Source organism: Nanorana parkeri, unplaced genomic scaffold (assembly GCF_000935625.1).
Source record: "Nanorana parkeri isolate BGI_ZX_2015 unplaced genomic scaffold, ASM93562v1 scaffold87, whole genome shotgun sequence".
NCBI classification, from domain to species: Eukaryota; Metazoa; Chordata; class Amphibia; order Anura; family Dicroglossidae; genus Nanorana; species Nanorana parkeri.
In genome coordinates this window covers 2374213-2386812 of record NW_017306355.1, presented here as the reverse complement: position 1 = coordinate 2386812, position 12600 = coordinate 2374213, and the positions used below count along the sequence as shown (strand labels likewise).

Below are 12600 nucleotides of genomic sequence, written 5' to 3'. Positions count from 1 at the left end.
ACAAGGGGCGAAGGGGGTTCTTCACAGTAAGATCAGTTAGGGTCTGGAACTCACTGCCACAGGCGGTGATTTCAGCAAATAATGTGGAATTGTTCAAGAAACTTTTGGACGATTTCTTAAGGGACCGTAATATACAGGGGTACAGGTAATATACAGGGGTACAGGTACTCCTAGAATGAGATCCTAATAGGTTGGACTTGATGGACTAATGTCTTTATTCAACCTCAAATACTATGTAACTATATTCCACCGCCGAAAAAGTGGCCATGAGTATGTTATAATGTGTGACCATGTGACCGGTCACACATTCCAACCCAGTCATAATCTTTTATAGAACACTGGCCGAGCCATTCATGCTCCGGCATCAGCGGGTACTCACAGAAAAAAAGTCCCATTATTGCTCGAAACATTTTAGATTGAAAAGCATCCACGTGGGACAATGTGTACCTGTGTGCTACAACTAACTTTTCAGCGAAGTTTGTGGTGGGCGACCGGGCTTTTTTTCTGCAAGTAGCTTCTCAATAGTGCTGTAACTCTTTATGTTAACTTCCTAAAAACATATTTCTTTCAAATGTACTCTACAAATGTGTATTAAAGCTTTTAAAATCAAAATAAAACAAAGCTAACAGTGAGAGATTCAAGCATTTGTATCATACTTTAGGTTTTCTATAAAGTTAAAATTTGTGCTAATGAATAGAAACTCACTAAAATGATATTGCAGTGACAGTAAATTTCCATTTCTCTGCTCAGAACAAAAGGATATTCTAAAAAAATAAATTAAAACACAACAAATTTATTACAAAAAATATGTACCAAAAAATGTTTTTTTGGTCAATCAGTTACAAATGTCCAGAGTAAACCACTTTAATAAAGAAAAGGGTTCAGTTCAGTGACATATTCTCCAGCCTCAGTATTTCTGCAACCATATCAGCCCATAGGTGGTACCCTCCATTCAATGGGTGCCCAATGGCGCGCACAGCCTATTTGGCAGGTGGATGTCATGGACCTTCAAGAGTCATTAGGAAGACCAAACAACTTTACAGTGCCAGCTTCACGACTACTGTCATACTTGCCATCCTTGTCATCACAAGCAAAAGCCAGAACATATCTCTTAGGATGCCAGGCCACAGTGAAAGTGGGGGATTCACATTGAACTTCGCACAGCTTTTCACCTGCAAATATGTTCAAACATTAGAAGAATAAATGATCAGCACAAACAACTCTATTTTCTTTTATGTTATTAATCTGTTATAGATTAAAAGGCAACTACAACCAAATAGCTATAGCATAGTATAAGGAGTAACATTCTTTAGGAGACTGAAGTTCCAAGCCTGCACTCCTGACTGCTACTTGGAGAGCTACTGAAAGATTGTCATCACTTTGCCCAACCACAGCAAAGTGACAGTGTCTGCCAATAGCCCACCCCTGCCAGGGATTTTAAACGTTTGGTGTTGGGAGCTTTTACAGCGTCATAATGTGACAAGTAACACTAAATAAAACAAACCTTATGGAATAGGGATTACAGTTAATGTATAGCCAGAATTTTTTGTTTTAGATTTGGATAAAGTAGGGAAGGGTTAATACTGCAATAGGTAAAAATGAGTACTCTGAATGTGATCCGACCTGTCCATCCAATACTTTTATTTGTAAGAAGGCATAAAAGCAGCAAACAAATGCTTACATGTTTCAGCCCTAAACTGGGCCTTAGTCGTAGCTACTACTATGACTAAGGCCCAGTTTTGGGCTGAAACATGTAAGCATTTGTTTACTGCTTTTATGCCTTCTTACAAATAAAAAGTATTGGATGGACGGATCCCCTTACGAGTGCCAGTTTTTATCTATTGCTTAGTGAAGGCTCTGGCGGAAGCTTTACCATGCACAGAGGTTGCAGCAGCAGGATTGGAGACAAGAGGGTAGAGCTGCTCTATGTTTCAAAATTGCTAAAGGGTTAACACTGCCTAATTTATATCACAGCCTGGGTCCCATTGGGATGTTTTTCCTTTACTTCCTTCCTAGATACATCAAAAACGAGCACCAATTATAACATCTCCTTTTTCTTATTTAAATGATTAGTAACCGATTTTGCAACTTAAAAACACATTTAGACATTAACTCCAGCTATAAATATTTATGTATATGTACAGCTTGGCCTAATGTAAGTTTGCATATTTCATACCTGGTAGGGCCACGAGGGTCCTGTAAAAAACTGTAGTAGCCATCGCTTAGTACTCTGAATGTGATCCGACCTGTCCATCCAATACTTTTATTTGTAAGAAGGCATAAAAGCAGCAAACAAATGCTTACATGTTTCAGCCCTAAACTGGGCCTTAGTCGTAGCTACTACTATGACTAAGGCCCAGTTTTGGGCTGAAACATGTAAGCATTTGTTTACTGCTTTTATGCCTTCTTACAAATAAAAAGTATTGGATGGACGGATCCCCTTACGAGTGCCAGTTTTTATCTATTGCTTAGTGAAGGCTCTGGCGGAAGCTTTACCATGCACAGAGGTTGCAGCAGCAGGATTGGAGACAAGAGGGTAGAGCTTCTCTATGTTTCAAAATTGCTAAAGGGTTAACACTGCCTAATTTATATCACAGCCTGGGTCCCATTGGGATGTTTTTCCTTTACTTCCTTCCTAGATACATCAAAAACGAGCACCAATTATAACATCTCCTTTTTCTTATTTAAATGATTAGTAACCGATTGTGTTTTTGCAACTTAAAACACATTTAGACATTAACTCCAGCTATAAATATTTATGTATATGTACAGCTTGGCCTAATGTAAGTTTGCATATTTCATACCTGGTAGGGCCACGAGGGTCCTGTAAAAAACTGTAGTAGCCATCGCTACTATCGTGCTTTATAGCGACCTTCCAAGTCCTATACCGCCGCTGTACTGAGAAACTTCCCCTGGCACAGCAGCTATTCAGCGAACACCTAATATTTTTATCAATGAATTCTACGCGTTCTCTGCTTGGACGAGGGGTGAAACACCTATCCCCCTAGGCATTCTCCGATTATGCAACACAAAGGGCGAGACCCCAACCTGCCCACCACAAGACCAGATAAATGCTCATGTACAAAATCCTAACCCGCCCCAGATTAATAACTTACAGCATTTTTTTATTATAATGAATCTAAGGATATCCTTATCCTCAGTTTACGTATGTACACAAATTATTTAACAGCATGCAGCCCCCGAAGACCAGAAACTCTTTGGGCTCATATTTAGTAAAGACTGTACAATCCCTTTAAGGTACAAGCCCATATTACTAATAAAAACACAGTGGTTTATTCCAAACCACTAGCCCTAAGACCTATGTCTCTTCTTCCTTGCAAAGTAGATCAGAATGGATCAGACCAGCTTCATATTGGACAGGGATGGCAGAGACAATATGCCTTGAGTGCCATATCTATTTTACACCATGCACACCCTCAGCCCACCTTTCTGTGCCGACACAAAGGGGTCTATTCACGAAGCTGCCGAAGGATCTGGCCGTAGCTTCGGCCGATCCTTCGTCTAGCTTCGGCCCCAGGACCCCTTCGGTTCAGTAGAACTGAAGGGGTGCTGTACGGGCTATTCACAATAGCCCGTACAGCTCCCGAACATGGCCGAGCTGAGCCGTGCTGAAAGCCGAAGCTGGCCGAGCGGCCGGCCGACAGCCTGCTTCTGACAGCTGGGCGGAGCCAGCCGTGATCTTACTGCTGTCTCCGGCCACTTGCAGTGAGATCAGCGTCCCTGGTTACCTGCAAACCAGGGACACTGATCTCCAAACAGCTAACTCTCCCTGGCGCCCTGGGAGTCTCCTGCTCCCGGCCGCCAAGGAGAGAAAACACTGCGGTGTCTTTTTTTACTTTATTCTGACACGATCGATGTCAGAATAGAAAAAAAAAGAAACATTTTCCCATTGAAAAGCATTGGGACATTACTATTGGCTATTTCAATTTGCAATAGTAAACTAGCATTGTAACCGCCCTCTGCTGCAGTTCCCCATCAGGTCCATCAGCAGAGGGCGGGTACAATGCTAGTTTACTATTGGCTATTGCAAATTGAAATAGCCAATAGTAATGTCCCAATGCTTTTCAATGGGAAAATGTCTTTTTTTTTCTATTCTGACATGGCTCCATGTTAGAATAAAGTAAAAAAAGACACATCAGTGCTTCTCTCCTGGGCGGCCGGGAGAGGGAGGCTGCCAGAGTGCCCGGGAGAGGTTTTTTTGTGCTTTTTTTTTTTGACAGCAGCAGAGCCGCCGGACAATAGGAAACTATTGGGCGGAGCTAGCTGTCACTGCTAGCTCCGCACAACCGTTTTCTATTTACTTTTTTAAAACTTTTTTCACTCTGTTTCTGTTCTGCTCGGGACCTCTGAGGGACCAAATATGCCAAAATATCCCACCGAAGGTCAGCTCCTCTCTAACACGTTAAAAAGCATTTCTTGGTGTGCAGCTGGACTTCTTTTGTTCAGACTGTATTTTGTGAGAGCGTCACCAATGATGGTGGTTATTGCTGCATTCACTGTCACCAATGCTGGGGGGTTATTACTTCGCTCAATATCACCAATAATGGCAGTTATTACTGCATTCACCATCACCAATGCCGGGGGTTATTGCTTCAGTCACTGTCACCAATGTTGGGGCAATGGCTGCACTGGCTGTCGCCAATCCAAGGTGTTATTGCAGCACTCGCTGTCACCAATGCTGGGGGTTATAACTGTGCTCACGGTCACCAATGCTGGGGGTTATTATTGCCCTTACTGTCCCCAATGCTGGGTGTTGTTACTGCACTCACTGTGACCAATGCTGTGTAATATTACTGCGCTCACTGTCACCAATGATTGGGGTTATTACTGTGATCACAGTTACCAATGCTGGGGGGTTATGACAGCGGTTACTGGCACCAATTCTGGAAATCATTACAGAGGCCACTGGCACCAATGCTGGGGATCATAGATCTGTAACACAAGTCAATAAGGATGTCCCTGTTTGAGATCAGGACTTAAATCTATGTATCAATAGGTTTTCATAGGTCTTACAAAATATTGGACTTCTAAAATATTAACCCCAAATATAAACTTGTCAATTTTTTGGCAGAAAATTTTGAAAACCATCTTTACAATACCTGTTTCAACATGAGCAATGTCAATGAAATGATCCTCAGAAGCAGACGCCAACATTTTTCCATCAAAGCTGAAACTCAGTGTTCTCACAGGCCAATCCAAACTGCAAAACAGGGGAATGGTAGTTAATAACATGTGGCACAGTTCCATAAGAAAAAAAAAGAATCTTGCAGTTACAGGTTTCAGAATTAACTAGATAATAGGTAAAGCAATACATTTCTAAACATCAATATTTGCATAGGCTATGGCACATTCTACCTCATAGGACAAGACTTGGGCTTGGGGATATGTTGCAACCACTGAGCACTGCATTATGGGATGGGAGGGGGCACAGCTACTCTTCTGCTAACCTGCAATGTTTCACAGTGCTAAGGAGGCACATTAAAAGGGGTCTGCAGTGCAGAGACTCTGTTGCATTCTCTAACATGTGTCAGGAATGAGTTGGAGGTGTTGTGGTGTCTTGCGGCTTGGTCCCCCCGCCCTGCATTTGTAATGTTATATGGGCTAGGAGCTGGACGTCCTTGGGCTAGCGGGGAACGGGGTATCTACCTTTGCTTTCACTGTTTGTCATTGTACTTCCTTCTGTCTTTAATTTTCATGGTATGTGTTTTGTCTGTCTTTGTGTGTCCTTCAGAGGTGGACCTGTTTGGTAATGGCCTTTCATGTCAATAGGTCATGTCATGCGGTTTACCCTGTTATGCTGTTCCTTTTTGGTTTTACATTCATAAAATGCCATAAGGGTAGGGGCGAGATCATACAACCAGACCTGATGTGGATATTGGTTTATTTTTATCGCATGCTGCCGAATCTGCTACTTTTGTGAAATGGGAGGCCATGTGGCCTCTATGTTCTTGCTCTATGTACCCCACCCCTTTGTTTATAAATAAAGTATTTATTTATTTTTTAAATAAAAAAAGGGGGTCTGCAGTGAACTGAAGGGGTCTGCAGATATTGTCTCTTCATTTATGGCACATACTACTTCAATGTTAGCTTTTTGTTTGAGAAACAAATACAGGGGCTGACACAGCTGGCTGCTGTCTAAAAAAACTAGTTGCTTGGCTTTTGTGTTTTAAGGTGGAACAGGAACAAACATGCAAATTAAAGTCAGTGACATCAAAATGTCTGACCTGTACACTTATGCATACATAAGGTCCGTGCACGCCTCAGAAAGTACTAAAGCATTTGGATTATCATGCCAGACAGCCATCTAACATTTCCAGAAGAGTTCAGCAAGCAAAGCCTCTGAAAAATTCTCAGTACAAGTTTCACATGACAGAAGTTCACATTTAAAATATGAATGTTTTTGAAAATATTTATGGATTAAAAAAAAAAAAAATGTGTTATATCGCTGTTTCCTGAGCGTTAATACATTCTTTATGCATCCAAGTAAAAAATTCAAAGTATTCAATTAGGAGAGTGAATGTTTCCTGGTCACCATAGTACCAGTGCTCAGAGTCATACCGTGAAAAGCAGCGTACACATACAAGCTCTTCTATATCCCATAAACTAACGAGGGCATCAGCACTGCCTGTGGCAAAGTATTTCCCCGTAGGATCAAACTTTATGCAGATGCAATTGGATGGGTGAGCGTTGATCGACTGAATTGGCTTTAGCTCTGGGTAGCTTAAAAAACAAAACAAAAGATTAATATTAGCATGTCAAAGTGAATCAAATAAACAAATTACAAGAAAAGTGAGGATTTGTTATGTTATAGGGAAAACGTGGAAACGTTAATTGTGCCTAAGCTCTACCCTGAAAATGTACCTTTTACCTGGAATTCCTCCTGAAACATTGCAATTCCTGGTATAGGAGTGTGTTTATGCACTCCTTTGCCTACAGCCTCATAGATGTATATCTGCAGTGTGAGATCTGACTGCTGGTCTTAGGAGATTTGCAGTGAAAGGTGTTGATGTCACTACTGTGCTGCTCACTGTTCTCCTTGCTGGAGGATCTGATATTACCAAGATGGCTACCTCTACAGAGAGATATAGTGCAGAACTAAGTCAGTAACTAGGAAAAGATCAGCTGCAGGGAGACCACAGGCTGGTGACTAGTCATTTGTGGTAGGTCACTTACCTCAGAATGTTGATGCAGCCATTTCCATTAGTGAGGAAAAACATATTGTTATCATTGTTCCAAGAGATTTCATTAACCTCAAATTTGAACTGCTCCTCTGCTCTGGGGCGGTACGTTTTTATATCTATGAAAGTGACAACATCATCCTTATTGCCTACTGCAATGGTCTGACCATCTGGGCTCCAGCAGATATTTATGTTTTCACCTATAAGCAAGCATACAAATAGAGATAACACCGTGATCACTGTAGTATGGTACACACATTTATAGAAGCAGCCCTTCTAGTAATTTCAAAAGATTGAAACATTAGTGTACTTTGATTCTCTACATAGCACAAGTAAAGTCAACATTTTACTTTAAGTCTGAGTGTTCCCCTTAAGACAGGCATGCTAAAAGTGTCTGCCTTAAAATGCTGAGCAACATATTGAAGTGGGCTCCCTCTAGATAACTGGCTGGTAGCTCAGTTTCACGTCTCTTTCTTTGCTACATCACAGATATACAAAGCCCACCCTTACTTATAATGGCATTTTGCAAGAGAGGGCGAAATAGCACCAAGGAAATAGCGATATAACCCACTCCAGCATGCCTGTTCTGTCTCAACCAACGATTTATGTATTTGAACATACTTGCTAAGACTATAGATTTTATATTTTTTTGTACAGTTTTGAGTAAAAGGGACACCTCAGGTGACTCTTAAGTACTTTCAGCATACAGATAGAATGACAACCTACTGAGCTGATGGTGTGTTCAGGCAGCATTCAACTCACCAAGACTTGCAGGAATATTCACAAAAGGGTGAAGAGTTTGGAGAAGGCAGGAGAAGTGAACAATCCAGCACAACATAGCTGAACTGGAAAGTGAGCTGAATTGGAGAATTTATCTAAATCAGCTATGTTGTCCTAGATTGATCACTTTTCCTGCCTTCTCCAAACTCTTCACCCTTTTGTGAATAACCCTGTTAGAGTAGAATCCAGTGTAGTTTAGGCATAACAATACAAAGGATGGGATCTCTTGTCTGTCTTAGAGGTGGAAATACATTTCTGTCTGGAAGCCTTGTAACACCATGTATAGAACCCTCTTAACACAGTAAGGGAAAAGGCAAAAAGAAATTGGTGAGGAGAGATTGGGAGTGTCTACTAATGTACCTGTAAAAATTAGAAATAATGCTAATCTACCACTAGTTTTCAGGAATATACCACAACACAATAATATGCAATGAATACATAGCAGTGTAATAATAACAAAACATAATAGTGGCTGTGGCAGCACAACGCCAGTAACAATTCCAAGATAAAAAACAGTTGCTTTTAAGTATAGACACTGGGACCAGCAAAGCTAAAATTTGTCTTTAGGCCACTCTAAAGACCAACTCCAGCCATGTTTTCCGATTTTCAATAAAGTAGGAGTACAGTTATAACCCCCTTCACCTTTTTAGTGCTGCGTCCCTACTGCAAAGGTTGTCTCCATGTCAGGAGGTGGAGTTTGGGCTTTAAAGAGTTTCACCATTGGACTACTAATAAGCATTACAACACTGGTAATGCACATCTTGAGCTTCCTGTCACCGTTAATCCATATCAGGCCCTCATCTTCACCCCCTCACTTTGGAAGAACACAAGTTGTGGTTTTAGAATATTTTATTATAAATTAATCTTGGAGGTGACCCAAGACGATACAGAGCTACTATGGTATTGGGAAACAGTGCACCTAAAATGCCATAAGTGTCATAGCTTGTGATCTGGAGAACCAAATTTCCACATGCTCACAAACAAATACAGCTTTGGTTGGTTGATCACAGACCATCACAGCACCATATGATCATTTAAGAGCACAATAAAATCAATGACGGTACCAACATTTGTCTAAATTGATTCAATCAATAGAGACAATATGAATGGTTTTGCCCTATGCTGAGAGTACTTAAGAGTCATCTGTTGTGTCCCCTTTACTCACAACTCTGCAAAAGATTTTTAAAAAATCTATAACATATTACCAATATAAAAAAAGAAATGTTTGCATACAAGCAGGGTTCACAAAGATGTCTGTGTGTGTAGCATTTTTAAATGTTTGGAATGTTTTCTTTGCTCATACAAATTTCGCAGACAGCTAAAAACCACGATATTGTGGTTACTCACCTTTTGTTGTAACAGTCGTGACACATCTTTCAGATCTAACATCCCATATGCGGATCGTCTTATCTCCTGAAGCAGTGACAAAGAGATCTGGGTTTGAGGGGTGCCAGCACAGCTGGTCCACACTGTCTCCATGGCCTCGAAAATTAATTTCTTTTACCTACAAAATAAAATGAAGGTCAGCCTTATAATAACATTATATAAATGCTTATTCTGCCTGGGTGATTGGGTAGCAACTTGGCCTACAGTACTAGGTTCCTGGGTTTAATTGCCACCAGGTAATAGAAAGAATCTACATGGGAAAATTTGCATTTATTAGATGGGATTCTCAGCGGGTTTTCAAGCCTGCTCGGGAGGACAAAAGACGTGCGACCTTACAGTAGAAACGGTTGCACGCCTTCCATACACCTGTCGATTATCGTACGATCGCGGGATCACCCACGATTATCGTACAATAAATCGGCAGGTGTATGGACATAAGTCACCGCTCCCGACAGGGATTCCCCCCTCCGCGCTCTCTATTCCTCCAGTGCTCACTGGCGGGACAGACAGGGAGGGGATGGGTCAATCAGCCAGCAGGGTGGATCCCAACAATACTGTCGGAATCTTTCCTGGTTGCAGCGTATCTCTGCGCTGTCAGCATAAAGCTTTAGTTCTCTTTTAACTGTTATACAAACAAGGAATTAGGCATTGGGGAAACTTTAATATGTGGTGCAGCAATCAGACAGGAAATCCATTACAGCCCATCCCTTTTCTCCCAAGTAGGCTCGATCAGAGGTCATCACAGTAAGATTCATTCAAACATTCCCTGATGTGAACATAATTAATGGGATCAAACACATGTTCTCTTATGTCTGTAGGTACCTTTACTTAATGATACCACAGATACACATTGAATGGATGGGGTTCTGCACAGCACTCATAACACAGCTGGCAATGAAAAGCCCTATCACGTGACATGTAGGAAAGCTGCGAGGTGGGCACCGTACAATGTGTACCCGGGTCCTGCCATCTCACCAGTCGATCTTTCTCCAGAACAAAAACGCTGGCCGTCTTGTCGAACGAACCGGAAGCGAGGCGGCGTCCATCACAGCTCCAGGCCACCGAATGCACCTTGGCGCTGTGGGCCGGGAACTCTCGGGTCTTACAATTTCCACGGAAATGTTCCTGCAGCACCTGGGCAGACATCGCAAGCCGCACAACAGACGTCATAAAGCTGCGACGTCTAGCGGCGCACAGCCATGACAACGCTTCCGGGTTATCAGCCAAGCCTTCCCTGGTTGTTTACAAACATGAATTTCGGTCCGAGTGGCTGCTCTGCTGATCTAAGAGGCGTGTCCCTTGATAATCAATATAATCACTTCTCTCATTTTGTAGTTCACAGTAGAATGTAAAAAAAGAACTCTAGGCATTTAAAGACTTAACCCTTGCAGTGTGGCTTCCCCCGCACTGCAAGGGTTAAGTGCACATTTTAGTCTAGGGTCTAAAATAAAAAAGATATACTCAACTGATACATAGTCCTACATCAGCAACCGCTCAGCTCTTTCCTCTCCGTTCTGTTTGTGGTATGTCCCACTCCCTTGGCATCCTTACTTATAATACAATTTAATGAACTTGTATTACATGTGATGACGTCAGCTGGGCTTAGACCGCTGGAGTCCAAGGGAGGAGTGGCCCTGGGGGCCCTGTCTAGCAGCCAGGTGTGACCGAGGACCGGGTAAGCATATCTTTATAATTTTTTATTCTAGAGCAAAACAGCACTTAACCCTTGCAGTATGGCAGTAGCCCCTCTGCAAGGGTTAATTCTTTAACTGCCCAGATTTTGAATTGCTTTCATAAAATATGATGATAAATTGGGACTATACTTATAACAAAGCTTTCACAGCTGACATATTACATACAGGTGAAACTCGAATAATTAGAATATCGTGCAAAAGTAATTGCAGTAAGTGCTGCAAAAGGGGCCCAAACCAAGTACTGAGTACATATGCATGCTTGTACTTTTCAGAGGTCCGATATTGTTCTACGTACAATCCTTGTTTTATTGATTGCATGTAATAATCTACTTTTTTGAGGTTGTGGATTTGGGGTTCTTGGGGTTTTCATGAGCTGTAAGCCATAATCATCACAATTATGACAAATCGCGGCTTGAATTATCTTGCTTTGCATGTAATGAGTTTATCTCATATATTAGTTTTACCTTTTAAGTTGCATTAGTGAAATAAATGAACTTTGCATGATATTCTAATTATTCGAGTTTCACCTGTATATGTGGGTGTTTAAAGGCTAAAGGTGTGATGGTAGCGGCCAGTCTGAACACACTGTACGTCACCAAAACACGACTTTACACAGTTCCGATCCTATAATGCCGTCACTGTGATATGGCAATACCACTTTCAGCCTCACCATGCACAGAGATTTCCTAGCTTGCAGGACAACAATCTGAGGCTAGCAGACTGAGAGCGATCTTCACAGGCATCCCAACCTGAAAAAAATCATTTCAGGGAGGTGATCTTCTCAATTCAGGGAGGTGCCCTCTCCCTCATCCCCCCCCATCTACGGGGGGTGAGGGGGGATGGGGAAAGGGCACCTCCCTGAAATGATGGCAGATACAGAGGAGCTAATGCTTTCCTTGCTATTTGCTGTTTTTTTTTCCATCTAGTCTCATACCGGCTGCCGTCATAATAAAGATAAAACAAAAAAACATCAGATATGCATGGGAATAAATAGCTAGGCTGCTATTGGCTATTTCAAATTGCAATAGTCAATAGCAGGCTGGCTATTGCACCCACCCACTGCTGCTGTCAATTAGAAGAGGAGGACCTGAAGGAGAACTTTAGATAGCAGCCTAACTATTGCACCATGCTGTATTTTTTTTTTCTTTCTCTGATGGTGGCCCCGCTGTCAAAAAAAAATCAGATAGCAGGGGATCTCGGAAAGGTTTACTCTACTAGATAGAGCAGAGTAAGCCTTTCTGGGATAAAATGTTTCTCTCCCAAGCATCCGGCAGCCGCTATATTATAGAGACTCCCGAAACATCCTGGAGAGTTGGGATGTCTGTCATCACTGGGATTTGGTTAACTCCACAGTTAACCCTACCCTTTACACACCCCAAACAATAGTTGCCACCACGTATTTTAATGGAAACATGCACCATTCTCAGCAAATGCTGTGACAATTCAGAAACTTAAAGTGACATTAAACCCTCAGATTTTTTAACATAAACCAATACTGTAATGTGTACTTTACTGTAATCCATGGTTGTTTCCCTTCTCTT

General features: G+C 41.8%; 1 protein-coding gene across 1 annotated transcript; it reads right to left on the bottom strand.

Annotated features, from left to right (window-relative positions):
* Window positions 1-956: 956 nt before the first annotated feature.
* On the bottom strand, window positions 957-10588 carry THOC3 (THO complex 3). The gene is made up of 6 exons (XM_018552398.1): window positions 10341-10588; window positions 9327-9483; window positions 7195-7399; window positions 6580-6741; window positions 5121-5221; window positions 957-1172 (listed from the first exon to the last, which is right to left on the bottom strand). The coding sequence occupies exons 1-6, from the start codon at window positions 10533-10535 to the stop codon at window positions 1009-1011; spliced, it is 984 nt and encodes a 327-aa protein (XP_018407900.1). The 5' UTR covers window positions 10536-10588; the 3' UTR covers window positions 957-1008.
* Between the last annotated feature and the right edge of the window lie 2012 nt (window positions 10589-12600).

Bases quoted from the DNA above. Each gene is read 5' to 3' on its own strand.
- THOC3 (XM_018552398.1), bottom strand. From the start codon at position 10,535: ATGACGTCTGTTGTGCGGCTTGCGATGTCTGCCCAGGTGCTGCAGGAA. The intron at 6,742-7,194 runs GTAAGTGACCTA...TTGTTTTTTAAG, and splicing joins GGCTGCATCAACATTCTGAG to CTACCCAGAGCTAAAGCCAA. The intron at 5,222-6,579 runs GTATGACTCTGA...CCTGTTTTGCAG, and splicing joins TGTGTACGCTGCTTTTCACG to TTTGGATTGGCCTGTGAGAA.